The 20,433-nt window shown below is 33.8% G+C and overlaps 1 protein-coding gene across 3 annotated transcripts in view; it reads left to right on the top strand.

Annotated features, from left to right (window-relative positions):
• Positions 1 to 20,433, top strand: part of EFCAB7 (EF-hand calcium binding domain 7) — a 50,823-nt gene that overhangs the window by 11,315 nt on the left and 19,075 nt on the right. For all 3 annotated transcript variants that reach the window (XM_007127917.3, XM_024119966.3, XM_007127916.4), the window contains exons 5-10: positions 191 to 386; positions 804 to 925; positions 11,164 to 11,305; positions 14,997 to 15,106; positions 17,659 to 17,816; positions 18,690 to 18,823. In XM_007127917.3, coding sequence (XP_007127979.1) covers positions 191 to 386; positions 804 to 925; positions 11,164 to 11,305; positions 14,997 to 15,106; positions 17,659 to 17,816; positions 18,690 to 18,823 — 862 coding nt within the window. The remainder of the gene's footprint in view (positions 1 to 190; positions 387 to 803; positions 926 to 11,163; positions 11,306 to 14,996; positions 15,107 to 17,658; positions 17,817 to 18,689; positions 18,824 to 20,433) is intronic.

The following is a 20,433-nucleotide window of genomic DNA, read 5'->3' as shown; positions in this document are numbered from 1 at the left end:
ATCATGGCTGCATTTCACTAGGTCATTTGAGGGTGGTCAATCTGATTCAAGAAAATAAAATGAGTAACCTAGTTCAATAGGAAATATATTCCATCTATCAGTCTATCCCTTGCCTACTAATGTGCATTTTCTTTCTCCTCCCAAATGTATGATTGAATGTTTTACCGACTGGAGTACTTGTTTCCTGTAGTTTTGTAAATTATATATGACAACCAATGAACAATGTCTCAAAACTACGCTAGAAAAATTGGAGGTTGACGGTAAACTGAGGCGTCAACAGTTTGGAAGCCACATGGAAGGGTCCCGTGAAAGGGACCCATCACCAGTACCAAAACCATCACCCAGAATCATAAGAAAAACTGATCAGGAATCATTCTCAAATAAAGGTATTTACTTTTCTTGTTCAAGAATTAAGGATCATATTCAGATAAATTTTTCTTTCCATCTTAGCTTATCAGTGGTAAAGCAAACTTTTGTTAGCTACTGTTTCTAGACTCAGCTATAAAAATCTATTGAAGTAAAATTTTATTATGGAACTTGACTTGGCTTTGCTCATTATATTTTATTAAAACTAAAATTTCAGGCTAAAAGATGACAGAATGAAATAAAGAATCTTATTGGTAGATCAGAAATTAGGAGCCATTAAAGTCTGATAAATATAAAACTTTTGAATTTATTTCAATAGAAAGAACAAAGAGAATGAAATTAATACATAGTCCTTTCATACTACACTGTGTTTAGAAGCACACTTCTTATTGACAGCTTTTCATAATGTGAGACTGAATAACTATTACTTGTTACAGGAGACACCAGGAGTTCTTTACTGACAACAACTAGAGAGTTCAGAACATCTGTTTCTTTCACAATTACCATGGGCGCTACTAGTAACCAAAACTCAAAATTAACTGAGCCAAACTCAATAAAGGTATAGTATTTTAAATGAATAGGTATGACTTTTTCTGAAAACAAATTTGACATTAAGTTTATTAATAACTTTTTGGTGTTTACAGAGAACAAGTAAAGTTTATGAAGTAATTCTTTGAGGTTTTTTGTGGATTGTAGCATTTCTACCTATAAGCCAGTTTTAATAAATTTAAAGTGAAAATGATGGATAAGAATATTATTAAATGGTCTTCAGTTTAAAATTGATGACTCTTCAGTTTTTGAACTTGATGAATAGATTATGCAATTATGTACTTTGCCAAGCAATTTTTTGGTTTTGTTTAACAAATACTTTTCATAGGTGTTTCTTATAAATAAATCATTCATTCAATATCAGTTCCTTTGAGAGAAAGACAACAAAGTCACTTTGCTAAGTCAATATTCGTAGAGTGTTAATATTGATCTTCTTCCTTTGTTTTCCCTTTCTAGACTCAACCTTTACTAGTTTTCTTTCAACAGAAAATAATAGCTACAGAAATATAAAACATTAACTGGAAACTGCTAGGATACATTAAAAATGTGTACCTAGGGACCTCTGTAAAAGGGGGAAAAATGGTTATGACCACATACTATAACTGCTGTTAGAAAACTGAACTGACTGTTCTCAAGAGCTACATTTTTGTTTCAAATAACAACTCTGTATTTGTTATTGAACTCTGAAGTCCCTTATATCTTTAAATTGCTAGACAGTGACATTTGTTCTATATTAAAATTTTAAAACATTATCTCCAAGGAATTTTGTTCAGGCTGTTTAGGAATCTATACACCCTAAGCAATTTGGAGTGCATGTCCAACATGTTCACACACAATATTTAGTGTTCCAACAATATTGTTTTCCACCAGTGGAAACTTTCTGTATTTTGCAACTAAATTAAATGCTAACTAGTAAAATCAACTTAAATAATTGTTGCTTACCTGATTCAAAAGTGTAAATAAATATAATTTTATAAAATATAAATGAATATTAATATGGGTTATATTAAAGCCATAATAAAACTTTTTCTCTGTTTCATGCTCTTATTAATTGGGTACATACCAATACAGTTCCTTTAATTTAGTTCAGCTCAACAAATATTCATTAAAAAGGTAACGTATGCGAGCTATTTTGCTTAGTGTAATGGACCCTGAATTAAAAAAATAAAGATTTTCGTTTCATTATTAACAATATACCAAGTTAGTATAGCATTTCATTTATTCAACAAATATTTATTTATTTATTTAGGCCGCACCAAGCAGCGTGGCTTGTGGGATCTTAGTTCCCCGACCAGGGATTGAACTCGGGCCCTCAGCAGTGAAAACGTGAAGTCCTAACCACTGAACCACCAGGGAATTCCCACAACAACAAATATTTATTGAATGACTACTTTGTGCAAAGCACTGTTCTAAGGTGCTGATTAAAACCTTTGAATAGACAGACCTGTGTTTAACTTTTAGCTTTGTCACTTAATAACTGTGTGACCTTTGGTAAGTTAGTCAGCAGCCCCTCTGAGTTTTAGTCTCCTTATCTATAAATTGGGAATAATTATATTTAGTGTGTTTTTGAAAGACTTAAATCATCTAACATATATAAATAATTTAGCACAATGCCAGGGACATAGTTTTACTTTAATAAATAATATTGTTGTTAATATTATTACAGAACTAAGAAATTACTGTGGGTCTTTATGTGGGAATAACATGATGAAAGTATAGTTTAAGAAAAGTTATTATACTGTTGTATATTGTGTATGGAGACTTCAAATTAGGGAAACTATAGAGAGGCTGATAGAGTTATCCAGATATAAAGTAAGTACAGCTAGGCCAAGGGTAGTACCTGAACATAGTAAGGAAGGGACAACTCTAATAGACAACACCAAAATTAATCTGTAGGCCATAGTGATTGTATAACAAAAGACTAAAGTTTTGCATCTAAGACATCAAGAGCAAGGAAAGGTACTGATGATAATTAGGAATTAGGTAAAAGATAGTAGGAGAATTTAATGATTAAAAGAAGATGGTGTACTGTCAACTCGTAAATTCTGTGACTTCCATATAAAACTTAATGTCTTTTAGAAATACTTCATAGCTGTCATATTACTTACCTGACTCTTTATGTCCTTTTTCTGATCTTGATATTGCCCACTGTTTGTACTCTCTGATATTTCTTAGATGAGCTGAAATGATTTTTTTAAAAAATCTATGATCCTTTTGCTATTCAGCAGGATTCAGTTCTTTGTTTGCATTTTACCTTGAAGTTATTTTTTTTAATTTCTTAAATTTTATATATTTCTTAAGTTTCACAACAACTCTAAGAAGTACTTGGTTAGGAATACAATTATTGTATAATTTGTTTTAATTGAGATTGATAGAAAAAGTTACTAAAAGAATTATTAAATTAATTTTCTTCAAATACTTTAAATCTATTTTAAACAAGTTTGGGTACCTCAGTTTCATGTGGAGTGGAGAAGTATGGAATTGGGACACAAAAGAAAGGTCTTTTCAGAAATTAGAAAATTATTGTAATGGGGTACACATAAGCCAGATTTTAAATCATAAACCTACACAAACGGTAAAAGACCTGAATTATGGGAGGGAAGTACGACCTTCACAGGGACTATACATGTGTTACTTTCTGTATACCATATGTAGGTACTTTATCACTATTCTTTTTTAAATCCTGAATTCTATCCATTTACTTAGGTTTCATAATGTACAAGGAGTGTCAGAAATTTTTCTTTGAGAGAAATATAGCTTCAGTTGCCAGTCATGACTAAGATTAGAGAAAGCCATGAGTTGTAAGCTCCAGAGATGCAATACTATATCCAGATTCCTAGTTAGACTATGTCTACATATATTTTACATATATATGTGTTGTGTAACATATATATAATACAACATATGTGTTGTATGTGAATATGTTGTGTAACATGTAGGTTATATATGTCTATATATGTAAAACAATACAAATATAAACATTTAAGACTTGAAATGGTTGTCTAACTTAATTTTTGTGACGGCTCCAAATAATAATTTTCTTATAAAAGTCTCTCATTTTCAAAATGTTGATCAATTCAACTTGTCAATTAGGTGAGCAATCTATATCAAATTTTCCCCTTATAAATCATCTATTTAACCTCTTGTTTTTAAGTATGTACAGTTTTTAAGTATATACAGTTTATAATTCTTTAATAACAAAAAGTTCAACAGCAGTCTGTTTACCTACTTAACACAAAGTAAATAGCCTTCTAATAGTGTGACATCTTTATAGAAAACAACATTGATGATGATGATGGTAATGATGACATATAAGTTCCTCCTTTGACTAAGTCTATGGCAGATCTACTGCTTAATAATTCTACCTCACCTAAAACTTTAATAATACAGAATTGTGTGTCAAACAAATCATGTTCTCTACAGTGTTCCAAGAAAAATGTAACTTTACTGATATATTTAAGTTTTTGAGAGCTAGAATTTTCAACTTTACTATTTTTAATTTATGCTTTTAAGTATTTCCTTATGCATTGTGAATGAAAATAAATAATATTTGTATATAACAAATGAATTAACAGTTCTTTTTCCTTTTATATGAATTTACTTGAATTGGTAGAATATAGCACCACCTTATGCCCTATATAAGAATTACAAGCTACTATTTTATTTCTGCTTTATATTGTCAAAAATTATATCATACATGGAATTTCTTACTCTATCATTCTAAGAATTTTTAAAAAACTCAGCCTTCTTCCATTTTTCTCATAATACTCGAACTGTCAACTTAATCTATAATCCTTTCAAGTTGATTTATTTGAATGAGCCAGCCAATTTGTCAGTAGTTTTTTCCTTTTATCATAACATTTTAGTCTAGGTCCTAGAGAAAAAGCTCTGTGTGTTTGAGAGTCTATTTGTTTTAAAGGAAATTCGGGGTTGAATAAGCATTGTGTGTTTAATAACTGACAGATCTTAAGAATTTGAATTCTTCCTTTCAAACAAGAGAGCTACAAATTCTCCTAGCGGTGTTATTTAGTATTCAAAGTAAACTGATTATCACATTGAAGTTTGGTTGATATATATAATATATAGGCTTTCTTCTATTTAATAGTAGCTGTTTTCTTACCATTTTCCAGCCTTATTAACCATGTGTTGTATTCAGATTGATTGTCTTTCAAAGAAACTTGTAAATTCCCTTCTACCTGTACCTTTTCTAAAATTGGAACTTAGGAAAGACGTCTAATAAAAATACTTAATTTGCTCCCCAGCTAAATTTTATAAAGCATCTTCTATCAGCCAGAGTTACCATAAGCACATGGAGAAACTCTTCCATTTTTGAGTTTCCCAAGTGCCACAAGTACTTTTCACTATGTGTGCCAGGCAAAGTGCGTTGTTTTTTAGTTTAATTTAAACTTTTTTTTTTTTTTTTTTGTGGTACGTGGGCCTCTCACTGTTGTGGCCTCTCCCATTGCGGAGCACAGGCTCCGGACGCGCAGGCCCAGCGGCCATGGCTCACGGGCCCAGCTGCTCCGCGGCATGTGGGATCCTCCCAGACCGGGGCGCGAACCCGGTTCCCCTGCATCGGCAGGCGGACGCGCAACCACTGCGCCACCAGGGAAGCCCTAAACATTTTTTAACCAGAGAGTAGGAGGCTGCTATACCCATGGTTCCAATACAAATTTAAGAATATTTTTAGCTACTAAAATCTACATTTTTTAGTAAGAAAACCAAATAATTATGTTTATCTTAACACTTCAGTATATGTATAATTCTGAATCATAATGAGTTATCATACTTATGATAATTTCATAAACATGAAGTTTAAAAAATATTAGCTTTAGAAAAATCATGGCAGATATTTAAATGTGGGGGGAAAAAAGAATTTTGAATATAGGTGGTAGTTTGGAGAGAAAGTAAGGATACTTAGGTTCAGGTCTGGTTCTGCAATCAACGAGAATTGTGAATTAAGCATATCACTTTATTTTTCAGAGTTTCATCAGTCAAAAGAGAAGTCCGACTGAATTGCTTTTTAGACTTCTACCTTTAATATTCTGTAATTCTAAACTAGTATCCTTTACCATTCCAGTTGGGTAAATGTAAAAAATATATTCATAAGTTATATTAGATTAAATTCCACACATGCTGCAACTAAGGAGCCTGCCTGCTGCAACTGAGACCTGGTGCAACCAAATAAATAAATATTTTTTAAAACTTGATTGAAAGGAAAACAGCTTAAGTGTTTTCCATTTGATGTCAGAATCTTAGTACAAACTGTCTCAAAATTCCATATGATTGTATCTTTCCTTTCTTATCTGTGGCAGTCATCATCGTCCAAGGTCATGTTGATTATGTTCAGGACAATTGGCTTTGAAATAATGTCAGCATCTGTTGTTAGTCAATAATACATTCCCATCCAAGAGATTTACAGGGAGGCTAAATGAAAGTCTGTACATAATCTTACTCATCATTAACAGTTGAACTTGAACTTTTGACTCAAGCCCAACTTTGAGCCTCATTGTGTTATAAAAATTTTGAATTTAGTACCCTGAGTATATTTTCTTTTAGAAACGTGATTTAATGGTAAAGCTTAGATCCAGAAGTGTTAGACTCTACACCTAATAGTTCTACAAACTCCTTGTGTAACTCTGAACCCATATAATCTATGGGTATCTCAATTTGTCTGTTTATTAAAATGACTATATCTACTCCATATTGTCTTCTAGGGATGTTGTTGAAATATCATGTATAATGACTTGTTTCTGTCATGGGCAGTATACTTGTGTAGATGAATTCCAATAATTTAAGGTCACATTTTAATTTCTCAGAATTATAAGTACACATATATTTTATACCCCAAAGGTGTGACAGTGCATGTGACTAATGACTGACTAAAAGCTTGAGTAATAGTTTAGCAATAATGATAATTTCTTAAAATTCAGTTTAAGAAGAAATCTCCAAAGAAAAGATGAATATAAAAGTGGAAAACTTACATAATTGAAAAATAACCAAAACTAAAATTAAAGGAAATAGAGAAAATACATGCATCAAAGTTTACAAAGGTGATTAATATCTAAAATAGTCAAAATAACTTATTAAAATATGTAAGAAAAATACCAAGTCCACAACAGATCTATGACAATAGGGGATAAATAGGCAGTTCACACAGAAGGAGACAAAATTATAAATGCATGGGGAAATGTTCAACCTTGCTAGTAATTAGGGAAATTAATGCAAAAATCATTACAATACCATTTTAATTTATTATATTTTATTACATTAATATAAATTATTGTAAAAAATCATTAACAATACCATATACAAAAATATATGGAATACTATAATGAATATTTTATGTACTCACACCTAGCTTAAGAAAGCATCCCCAACCACTAACCAATTTTTTAATGATAACACTACTGACCAAGTTATGGTAATAACAAATTATCACATTAGACACCATTGGTGGTACTGTAAAGTTGCATCACTGTTTTATAAAGCGGTATGAACATACGTCATTAGCCTTAAAAATACACATACTTTTTAAAAAAATTTGTTTATTTTTTATTTTGTTTATTTTTGGCTGCATTGGGTCTTCGTTGCTGCACACGGACTTTCTCTAGTTGTGGCGAGTGGGGGCTACTCTTCCCTGCGGTGCACAGGCCTCTCATTGCGCTGGTCTCTCCCGTTGCGGAGCACAGGCTCTAGGCATGTGGGCCTCAGTAGTTGTGGCACACGGGCTCAGCAGCTGTGGCTTGTGGGCTCCAGAGCGCAGGCTCAGTAGTTGTGGCATACGGGCTTAGCTGCTCCACGGCATGTGGGATCTTCCCGGACCAGGGCTTGAACCCGTGTCCCCTGCATTGGCAGGCGGATTCCCAACCACTGCACCACCAGGGAAGTCCCCACATACTTTTTGCTTAGAAATTCTTCTAAAGGATATTCATCAGAAGAAAAACATTTAGACAAAATAGTATTCATTTTAGCGTTATCTATACTGATAACCTACATGTCCAACACTTTAGAAATAGTTAAGTAAGTAATGGTATACAAACCCAATGGGTAATAAAAGAACCAGTTAAACTGAAAATTTGAATATTGCTTAGCAAAATTTTTTTTATTGTGCTAAAATACACATAAAATTTACCATTTTAACCATTTTTAAATGTATGAGTCTGTGGCCTTAAATACATTTGTGTTGTTGTAAGAACACTACCACCATCCATCTCCAGAACTTTTTCATCATCTCCACTTGAAACTGTACCCATTAAACAATAACGCCTCATTTCCTCCTGCCCTCAGCTCCTGGCAACTGCTGTTCTGCTTTCTGTCTCTGAATTTAACCATCCTAGCTACCTCATATCAGTGAAAGCATACAATATTTGTCCTTTTGCTTTTGTTCTGGCTTACTTCACTTAGCATATGTCCTCAAGGTTCATCCATGTGTAGCATGTGTCAGAATTTCATTCCTTTTTAAAGCTGAATGATATCCCATTGTAGGTATATACCATATTTTGTTTATCCATTCGTCAATGGACATTTTATATATTTGAGTCTTTGCTTTCAGTTCTTTTGGATATGTACCCAGAAGTAGAATTGCTGGATCATCTGGTAATTCTGTTTAATTTTTGGGGAGGAACTGTCAAACCTTTTCCACAGTGGCTTCTTCACTTTACATTTCTATGAGCAATGCACAAGTGTTCCAATTTCTCCATGTCCTTGTCAGCACTTGTTATTGTCTGTTGTTTTTTTTTTTAATAGCCATCCTAGTGGGTATGAGGTGGTAACTCATTGTGGTTCTGATTTGCATTTCTCTAATGATAATGCTGAGCATCTTTTCATATGCTTATTGGCCATCTGTGTATCTTCTTCGGAGAAATATCTATTCAAGCCCTATGGCCATTTTTTAATTGTTTTTTTTGTTGTTTTTTTGTTATTGAGTTGTAGGAGTTTTTAGTATAATCTGGATAATACTCCATTTCTGATATATGATTTTCAGATATTTTCCTCCCACTATGTGGGTTACCTTTTCACTGTGTTGATAGTGTCCTCTGATGCACAAAGCGTTTTTAATTTTGATGAATTCAGTTTATCTATATTTTTTTGTTGTTACCTATGCTTTTGGAGTGTTATATCCAAGAAATCATTGCCAAATCTAATGTCATGAAGCTTTCCCCCTATGTTTTCTTCTCAGAGTTTTGTAATTTTAGTACTTACATTTAAGTCTCCCATTCATTTTGTGTTAATTTTAGTATATGGTGTAAGGTAAACATTCAAATTGATTATTTTGCACAGGGATATCCAGTTTTCCCAGCCCCGTTTGTTGAAATTTGGATTGTCTTGGCACCCTTGTTGAAAATCATTTGATCATATTTGTGAGAGTTTATTTCTGGTTTATCTTTTCTGTTCCATTGGTCTATATGTTTGTCTTTATGCCAGTATCACACTGTGTTGATTAATGTAGCTTTGCAGTAAAATCAGGAAATGTGAGTTCTTCAACTTTGTTCCTTTTCAATAGCACAATGTTTCAGATATAACATTAAATGAAAAAGGTAGGACATAAAATAATATTAATTAGAATGTAACAAAATAGGTTTTTATAGAAAGTCAGTATTAGGAATGATTACATAAGAATCAAACTAGGGTGGTAGAACTATGGGGACTTTTTTTCCTATTTTTAAATTTCTAATTTTAAATGTATTTTGGTACCAAGAAAATAATATAAAATATAAATGTAATTATAATTTACATAATAGAAAAATGGTGTGTAAGTATATGTTAAGATAGTTTAGCCTTTAAAAATGTAAGATATCAATATCAATGTAAATAATGTTTGTTCTTGACTCTTCAGTGCCATAGTAAATCCTTCTAAAATGGATTAATAATATATATTTTTAAAATATTTATTTAGGGCTTCCCTGGTGGCGCAGTGGTTGAGAATCCGCCTGCCGATGCAGGGGACACGGGTTCGTGCCCCGGTCCGGGAAGATCCCACATGCCGCGGAGCGGCTGGGCCCGTCAGCCGTGGCCACTGAGCCTGCGCGTCCGGAGCCTGCGCTCCGCAACGGGAGAGGCCACAAGAGTGAGAGGCCCGCATACCAAAAAAAAAAAAAATTTATTTATTTGGTCATGCCGGGTCTTAGTTGCAGCAGGTGGGCTCCTAGTTGAAGCTCACTGGCTCCTTAGTTGCGGCACATGGGCTCCTTAGTTGTGGCATGTGAACTCTTAGTTGCGGCATGCATGTGGGATCCAGTTCCCTGGCCAGGGATCGAACCCAGCTGCCCTGCATTGGGAGCGTGGAGTCTTAATCACTGCGCTACCAGGGAAGTCCCAGGATTAATAATATTTTTGATATTATTGTTACATAGCTAACGCATGCCTTTTCAGTTGTTATCTTAACGTTATTAAAGCCTTGAGCTTATTATCTAAATATACTAACAGATAATTTTTCAAAATCCTTTATAAAGTCACTTCAAAACCTCATTAATATTCTATTTTTGGAAGCCATTAGGAGTGGAGCAGAAATATGTCTTCTAGGTAGGCAAGCCTACTAATGATAAAGTGGAAAGCATTTTTGCTCATATCTATGGTAATGGAACAATTTCTCATACCTTCAACAAAGAATCCTTTACTTTCTGCATAAAGTGCCATCTTCAAGTAAAACCTGTTATGAAGTTCTAGTTATGAGATCACATGTAAAGATGTTGGTTTGGAACTAGGAGAAGGAATTTGAGACCAAGAGATAGTAGAGCTAATTTTATAGAGAGGTCTTTCTCAAAACTGGTATTTATCAGCATTTTGCTATAGCTTTGAAATGAATTCAGTCTTTTAGTTACCTAGACTTGAAACAATTATTTTGGTTTATTATACTTTATCTTTTAAATATAAAGTCCTTTCACTTTTTCTTTCAACATATCAGTTTTAACAATCCTTACTTCTTCATTCTTAGTATGCTCTATGCACTAATCTCACCCTGATTATTGCAGCAGCATGTTCATTTATTACTTTGTTTCAGTACTTCTCCAGCTCTCATGAACTGTATTTTTCATATTTCTCCTCTCCATTATATCTTTTCCTAACTTTTTATTATCTAAATGCTGCCTCTTAATGATGTTGCAAATTCCTGGAGGGCACTGGCTCTAGTTGACATTTCTTTTATTTGTTCCCTAGGTTTTTTCTCATTGCTCTGCATGCTGGAAACTTGTAATAAATATTGTTTGAATAAAAATATAAAAATAAAAATTTTTTCCTTCATTTCAGGAGTGGCAATGTGTACAATCAAAAGGTTGCTTTTTCTTAGAAGAAGATGGTGAAATCATTAGTCATCAATATAGGATGCAAATAGCTCAGAGATCCCTGGTTTATCTAACAATTAAGCCATTAAACCTGAGTCAAGCTGAAGGCAAGTTTAAATTTTCTGTATTTTTTAAAAAATATCAATTTATGCCCACTTTGAAAATACTTATGTAAGTATTTGATGGTTCTAGTTAGTGAAGAAAATGATCTGCCTAAGAAACATGTGGTTACATATTGCAATACACTTAAAGAAAGTTGTTTGTACATTGACTGTGTTATATTATGCAAAGAAAGTAAATTGTTTTTGTACATGTTTAAAGTATTTTTCTTTTAATTTATTTAAAAATGAGAACAAAATGTTACCTGGTTTCCTTTTGACATAGAATTAACTTTTTATCTGCTAATAAATCCTTAGCTTTTTCCATTTATCAATTTTTTAAATTAATATGCATGAGACAACGTATATAGGAGCATAATTTGGGACAAATATGAACTGCAGGTATTTTTGAATACCTTCAAAGTGCTATGTCATATGACTTAGACAATCCTTATTAATAATTTTCATATCCATGTAATATTCTTTTTCTATACATCAATGCTAGATAAAAATTAATAATTTGCTTGTGTCTACAGTGGTTATTACATAATTTTTAATTAGTGAAAAATGGCTATATGGGTGCTTTCCCTAGATATCCTTTTAATGTTTTTGTTCTAAGTATCAATCTTTATTTTTCTTTTATTATGTTTACATATAAACATCTACTTACTAGAGGATGCTTCCCCACTTACATTACTTTTCCCTTCTAAAGTAGAGATTCTGAAAGTTTTCACTGTATATCTTGTAGGACACTTACAACATTTGGTAAATGATACTTTTAATTTTTTAATTTTTATTTTTTTATAAATTTATTTATTTATTTTTGGCTGCATTGGGTCTTTGTAGCTGCGCGCAGGCTTTCTCTAGTTGTGGTGAGCGGGAGCTACTCTTCGTTGAGGTGCGTGGGCTTCTCATTGCGGTGGCTTCTCTTGTTTCCAAGCACGGGCTCTAGGCGCACGGGCTTCAGTAGATGTGGCACACGGGCTCCATAGTTGTGGCTCATGAGCTCTAGAGCACAGGCTCAGTAGTTGTGGTGCCCAGGCTTAATCACGCTGCTGCATGTGGGATCTTCCCGGACCAGGGCTTGAACCCATGTCCCCTGCATTGGCAGGTGGATTCTTAACCACTGCGCCACCAGGGAAGCCCTGGTAATTGATACTTTTAAATGACAATTACAATAGTTATTTTTCAGATAAAAGTATCAAGATAGGTCTGCAAATTCAATGTAGTTGTTTATTCTCTGTATTCTTATGAAGATTTTTTTTTCATTTATTTATCAAATATTTATTGAAGACCTTATAAACCAAGTATCATTTTAGGCGCTTAAGATACAGGTACATCAGAGTACAAAAAATACAAAATCCCTGCCCTTATGAACTTACATTCTAGTAGAGGAAATAAACAATAAATAATAAACATAATAAATAGTAAATGACATGGTGTGTTAGAAGGTGATAAGTGCTATGGGAAAAACAGAGGAAAAGGGGCATTGTGAATACGAGGGACTATGAGTTGCCATTGAAAGGGAGTATTAGTGTATGCTTCATTAGAGGTTGACATTTGAGCAGACTTTGAAAGAGGTGTATTAATTATCAACTGCTGTGTAACAAACTACCCCAAAACTCAGTGGCTTAAAACAATTAAATGTTTGTTTGCTTATGAGCAGTTCTTTTGGTCTGAGCTGGGCTTGGCTTTTCTCTTTAGGGCTTAGTCATGCATCTTTGATCAGCTGCAGGTTAGCTGGTGGCTGGCTTTAACTGATCTTGGCTGGGCTCTTTCCTTTGTATGGGTTTCAGCTGAGACAACTTGATTCAGCCTTTTATAGGCTCTTACCCTCTAGTAAGTTAGCCTGGCCTTGTTCTTATGGTATAACAGGAATCTAAGAGAGAAAGCAGAAGCACAATAGGCCTGGGCTCAGAACCAGCACGTTACTTCTGTTACATTCTGTTGTGCACAGCAAGTCAAAAGGCAAGTACAGATTTACAAGGTGGGGAAATAGATTTGATATCTTGATGGAAGAGCTACGAAGTCACATTGCAAGGGGTTGTGGATACAGAGAGGGATCGCCATTTTTGCTGTCTTCCACAGGAGGCAAGGGAGTAAGTTTTGTGGATGTAGGGCTGGTGGAAGGGGATGGGTGAAGAGTGGAGGAAGTGACAGGTAGAGGGAATCCTCTGTTCAGAGGCTCTGAGGTGAGAGTGTGCTTGGTGTTAGAAGAACAACAAGGTGGCTAGAGTCGGTATATTGAAGTGAGTAAGGAGAGAGTGTAGGGGATGAGGACAGGGAGAAACAAGGACAAAAATCAGGTAGAGTTTTGTTTTGTTTTTTGCCATAATGAGAACTTGGACTTTTACTCTGAGAGAAAAGAGGAACCCTTAGGAGGCTGCCATCAAGATTTTCTCTTCATCTTTGATTTTCAATAGTTTGAATACGTGTCTTGGTGTTTTTTGGGTTTTCTTTGTTGTTGTTGATGCTGTTTTTGAGTTTTGGGGAGGTTTTTTTTTTTTTTTGGTTGTTTGTGTTTATCTTTTTGGTATTTGTCCTACTAAGGGCTCTCTGAGTTTCTTAGATTTATGGCTTGTTGTCTCATTACTTTTCGATAATTTTCCATCTTTATCTCTTCTGCTCTCTTTTCTTCCACTTATATACCTGACATCTTATTCTCCTGTGCGCCACCACCGATTAGCCAGTGCTTGCATTTCATCTCTCCTTGGAAGGGTCTGTCTTTCCTTGGATTTCAGGCTGCTTGGTTGTCCTGTGACCTCAGCTCTGACAGGTTCAAGAAATGTTATGATTTTGTATTTCATGCATTTTTTCTCATTGCTAGGGTGGGAGCAACATTCTTCCAACTTTCAACTGCATTAGAGGATTTTTAAGTAGAGATGGAACATAATCTGACATATTTTTACAAGAGCAGTCAGGTTGCTGTATTGAAAACAGATTGAAGGTACAGAAAGCAAGGGGTCCAGCTAGGACTCTATTGCAGAATTCTAAGAGGGGACTGGTGTTGCTTTGAACTGGGGTGTCGAGGGCACAAGAAGTAGAGATTCTGGATATATTTTGAAGGTCAAACCATAGCATTTCCTGAGGCTTCATTATGATATGTGAGAGAAGGGAAAAGTTAAAGATGATTCCAGGATTTTGGGTTTTAGCAACTGGAAGGAATGAGTTACTCTTATCTGAGATAGAAAAGAGTATAGATGGACAGTTTTTTTTTTTTTCAGATGTTTGGGAAAGCCAGTTTTAGACATAGAAATCCAAGTGGAAATGTCAAATAGGCAGTTGGATATATGAGTCTAGTGTTCAGAGGAAAGGTCCTAGCAGGAGATACAAATTTTGGAGTTAACAGCATATAAATGATGTCTAACATCTCTTCCTCCTATTCTCCTTTACAAGTAAGCCAGTGCTTGCATCTTCTCTCTTCTTGAAAGGGTTTGTTTGTCCTTGGATTTCAGCCTACTTGGTTGCCTTGCAACCTTAGCTTTCTGATGATTTTTAGAAAGTGTGTATATAGAGAATGTTTCTAACAATTTCATTGTGTATAGGTATATGCCTTATTGCAAATGCTGTGATGTTTATAAAAATGGATGTGTATTTCTAAAAAAAAAATCCAAAGGGGAAAGAAACCACTACTTTTTTAAATAGGAAAGAGTAAGTAGTGATTGCTTATTTTAATATGTTTGGGTTTTTTTGTTTATAGGAAAACCATCCCCTTGGTTATCAGTTGATACTGCCTTGTATATTCTTAAGGAAAATGAGAGTCAAGCAAATCTACAGCTCATGTGTTTTACTGAACTACGAAATAGAGAGGTATACATATTTATATTCTAATGTTTAGTTAAAAATATAGTATGACCTCAAGTTTGAGGAAAATAATAGTTTTTCTATATATTTTAAAATTTTTTATCTTCCCTTCCAATTAAGGTATATACAGTAATCACTATTCATATTACATATGTTTTATTAATTGTGAAGGACTTTTTCTTATTTGCTGAGATTTAAAAATTGAGGATTGGGCTTCCCTGATGGCACAGTGGTTGAGAGTCCGCCTGCCAATGCAGGGGACACGGGTTCGTGCCCCGGTCCGGGAAGATCCCACATGCCGCGGAGCGGCTGGGCCCATGAGCCATGGCCGCTGAGCCTGCGCGTCTGGAGCCTGTGCTCCGCAACGGGAGAGGCCACAGCAGTGAGAGGCCCTCATACAGCTAAATAAAAAAATAAATAAATAAAAATTGAGGATTGATTGGCCATTTTGGCTTCATAACTTATAAGTTGTGTGACATTGTACTTCACTTTCCTCTTTTCTAATGCCCTGATACCCCACATGTGAACATTTTTTTGTTATACTCAATAAAAATGATTGGTGCCAGTGGATTTTTTTCCCCTAAATAACAAGCAATTCAAGGCTTTGAAAAAGTTCCTCTAGATGTTTGTCTTACTTATACTACTATTGCAAAAAAGAAAAACTTCAAGATTACTATCCTCAGGCTTGACTCATAGGGTCCAAAAATAGATTGATCTGAAGAAATGCTTTCAAATGATTTTATATGTTGCCCATGGGGTTGTTCTGATCTTTTCTAATTATATATTTACTCAGAGGCCAAATATGTGAGGCAGATACATAAATGTGGCTATTTGTTTTATGAGGACTACAAAATACATCCGCTACACAACAACAGGAATAATACTATTCAAGGGCTTACTGCAATATCATATTTAATCTTTATATAGGCCCAATGACAGACAAACATTTCCCTGATGGAATGTTATATAAAAGTCTTTATTGTTGGCTTCCAACAGACAAGAATAGTTATAGTCAAGAAACAAATAAAATGACAGCAGTTAATGTTTTGATTAAACTCTTCTTCAAAACTGACTACAAAGTTAAATTCAAGATAAAGCATTGTCTAAAACAATAGCTTTCCCACTTTGTTTTGGTTAAAATTACTTTCTTAGGAGATTACATGTATAAAAATGTTAGTACATAGCAAGCCTATAATAAAATTTGAATGAGTTTCTATTTACCTCTTTACTATAGGCCTCTTTTATCTTTAATATGTCATATTTACAAAGGATTTTTAGTTTTAGTTTCACAATTATTTTCTTTACGAAGAGTTTTGTGCCCATGAAAGACTTTCCATTTGCCAACCACTGTGGCAGTTCAAGTTTATATGTAGAGATAAGGGAGGTTCAAGAGATAACATATATTAGGAAACAGCAAGAACTGCTTTTCACTCCTGGATATCAGTCAACATCTGGCCAATCTAAAAGATTATGATTTACAAAAGATGGGTTTGGTCAATCTTTAGTTTTCAAAATGGCCCTCACTTTTATTGGATTGCTTCTTTTATCAAAATAGGCCATGGTCACTTTAGGATGATTATGGTTCCTCTGACTTGTGAGGGTAGAAATAGGGCCGAACCCAGAATTTGGATGGGCAACTTTGTTTTGTATATGAGTCCCCAGGATGACCTAAAATAAACCTGGGATTTGAAAGGAGTTTTAGACACAATACCAGACAGAATTCCCTAGGGTTATTCTGTGCTGAAGGGCAAATGGCTACTTGCTTAGATATTATACACGACTAGGAAATGCTTAGGTTTAATATATTTGACAGAGACAATCCCTAGGTTTTATAGGAAGCCATTGGGCTCCAGAAAGCACCTAGAAGGATCATAGAGGGATGCCATTTTGCTTTTTCTTATAGAACAGGAGAATAAAATGTTTTCCTATACAAATGTCTTGGCACTCATTATAAATATCCTGTGATGGAAAAGAATTTTGTATAAGGTAGGTTTATCTGGGACTCTGCCTTCTTGTTTTATAGTCCATATTACATAAATAGTAGTAAAATTCCAGTGCTTTTGTCCACATAATTATATTTTTACAAATATGGCTAATTCATACAAATAGTGAACTCTTTTAAGATATATTTAATTTTTATGTTGTGTCATAGAAATCTGAATTACAAATCATATATTTATATTTGAATCAAATTAGGTAACTATAACCCAGAAAAATTACTCTAAGATTTTTCTCTTTGCTTCCTGTTGAAATATTTGCATAACAAGCATTTTTGAAGATTATTGGGAAGATTTAGAAGTTATATAACTTCTAACCTGTTACAGTTTTAGGCATTTGTTTTTAAAATATATAAAGAACTACATCTAATATTATTAGCCTTACCATTAACAAAAAGATTTTGAAGCCTATAAAACATTGATAGAACCATAATAGAATTGGTGAATATTGGTAAAAAAAGAAACTATTTCTAATGCTTCCCTTTCATAAGAAAGATTAAAAGTCAATAAGACTCATGGTGGTTGTTTGTTTGTTTGTTTTTAAAATTCTTTTGAGAAAAGATGTTTGGGTGGACTGGTGAACTAGGACCTGGAATTTACTGGTTAATTCCTTCCACAACTGGCTGCAGGCTGAAGAAAGAAATAAAACCAATAACAAAAGAAGCCCAACTTGTATATAGAGATGAAACAGGGGAATTATTTCTCACAAAGGAATTTAGGTAAGTTTTGTTTATTGAAGTTAAGAGCTATAACATCTAGACTGGATATATTTCAGTAGCCTGTCTTCCATCCTTTCCTTTGGCTAGCTGCAAATCCCAACCCCAGATTCTAATCAATATTTCAGCTCATCCACTAGGCATCTGAAAGTGACCTTCTACTCATAGGTCTGGGATTGCCATTCATTTCCGGGTTCCATACATTTGGCAAGTCAACTTTAGTTGCGTATCTACTGATTTCTCGTCCACTAGAAATAGGTCCTGCTAGTTGCACTAGTGACTTAGATAGCTATCAAATATGAAATCCAAATAGGGTAGTTCTCCCATACCCTACATGTACACAGTAAGATCTGGCTGCAGGTAGAGAAGAAGAAGAAAGTAGATGGAGAAAGGAGAAAAGAAGAAGGGAACTTCTCTTTGAGTTCCTATTACATATTGACATGCTGTGGTTGCTTTGGAAACTTGTTTATGTCATGTAATACTAGACTGAGTAAAATATATATTTGGATACATTAATTTTATCATTCACAAATATTGTTTTTTATTTTATTCTTTTCCATTATGGTTTATTATAGGATATTGAATATAGTTCCCTGTGCTATACAATAGGACCTTGTTGTTTATCCATTCTATATATAATAGTTTGCATCTGCTAGTCCCAAACTCCCAATCCAACTCTCCCCCACTCTCCCTCCCCCTTGACAACCATAAGTCTCTTCTCTGTGTCTGTGAATCTGTTTCTGTTTCGTAGATAAGATCATTACAAATATTGTTTAATGCCTTTATATTACTTCCTTTTGAAAGTTATCCTTATAGAAACCTTTTTCAGTCTCGTTGCCTTAGAGAAAAATAATTAGCTATTTTTTGTAATTTTAGGTCAACTTTATCAGATATATTTGAAGTAATTGATTTAGATGGAAATGGTCTTCTTAGCCTTGAAGAATATAATTTTTTTGAACTGAGAACAAGTGGTGAGAAATGTGATGAAGATGCTTGGGCTGTCTGCAGAGGTAAGCACTTTTCTTTTTCTTAATGGATATGTAAAACATATATATATATATATATATATATACACATATACACATACACACACCCTTTCATCCTTAAGAAGTGAAATGTCAAATTTCTCCATGGAATATTATAGCAATTAAGACAGTTTAAAAGTAGTAGCATTGTTTGTAGACCATAAAAAGTTAAACATTTATTTTCCTTAAATTGGTAGTTGGTGTAGTACTCAAGTTAAAAGAAAATGTGAATTACTTAATCATAATTTCTATGTTCTTTGGAGCTTAGAATGTAAAAAACTTTGTCTTAGCTCTGATAGCAAAGGGACTGAAGTGGTTGAGAGACCCAAACTGCGCCCAGGAGAGGGCAGCAAAGAGCTAATAGGCTAGAGTTTTACTAAAAATTAAGAGGTTTCCAGGAAGTTGTTTATATATGTTAAGAATTCTTTTGTTTTTTGTATTTGAGTTGAATTAAGAAAGTCCATCGATGGACGTATAAAAGCCAAAAATGCTAAGATAGGCAAAGAAAAATACTGAGAGTGAGGCGAAGTCAGTTGTCACTTGCGAGGAGTCTGGGAAGAGGGTAGAGTTTGTATATTTAAGCCGAGGACTAAAAGGTCAAAGGGGAAAGCCAGAAAGCCACAGCCAACTATAGATCACAGAACAAGAAGTTGAGGAGGCTAGAATGCAGTCAGGAGAGAGATTAACTCACATTTTGCTGTCACTGGGATAGTAATGTGTCCTAATCCTCTGGTTCTTGAAATGGTCTAAGCTTGGCAGTCAGTGAGCCAGAGAGGAGTCTGATAAGTCTGTTTATCTAAACAGCAAGTAAGATAGAAATATTATTAATATAAATGTTTTTAAAAATACATCTCTTTTTAACTGAAAGTTTATATACTGTAATCAGTAACAAGAAATGTATATTGAGTTATAATAGTAAACTTCAATTAACAAGATTGATAACACACATAATAGAGTATTATTTTTAGGAGGATGTAATCATCCTGTAACTTTAATGATATAATATTTTGATTCTCTTTGTTCCCTTGTCATATATCAGTTGAATATATTTGTATGAGTATTTTCTGAGTTCTCTGTTCCACTGATCTGTTTGTCTCATCTGTCACCAGTACCACACTGTCTTGATTACTGTAGCTTTAAAGTAAGTCTTGAAGTTGGGTATTAATAAACTTTAAAAACTTAATGTAGAATTGATCATTTTAAGTTTTAAAAGTAGATTAATTATTGATAGTCTCTATAGCATAGTATCTAGATACATTTTTCTTGAAAGTAATAATTTCTTTGTATTATATATCAAATATTAATTTTTTTCACCTTGCTTTTCTACTTAGTAGCTCCAGCTTCCATTTTAGTGGCTACCATGTCTTTCTATGATCTAATTTAATCTACATTTACTTTCTTTCCTTACAAAAGTTATGAGTCACTTTCCAAACTCTAAACATTTTAAACTATTAATCAGTGAACCAGTTTTAAACAGTTATGTCTCTGCCTCTTTTCTCACAGTAATGTGTACAAAAGAGATATCTCAAATAAGAGTACCCATTTTCCTTGGGTATATTACAGATGGGAGTTGGAAAATAAGATCTTTCTTTGTT

Source organism: Physeter macrocephalus, chromosome 4 (assembly GCF_002837175.3).
Source record: "Physeter macrocephalus isolate SW-GA chromosome 4, ASM283717v5, whole genome shotgun sequence".
Lineage (NCBI taxonomy): Eukaryota > Metazoa > Chordata > Mammalia > Artiodactyla > Physeteridae > Physeter > Physeter macrocephalus.
The sequence above is the reverse complement of the archived record's forward strand: the minus strand, read 5'-3'. Positions and strand labels throughout refer to the sequence as shown.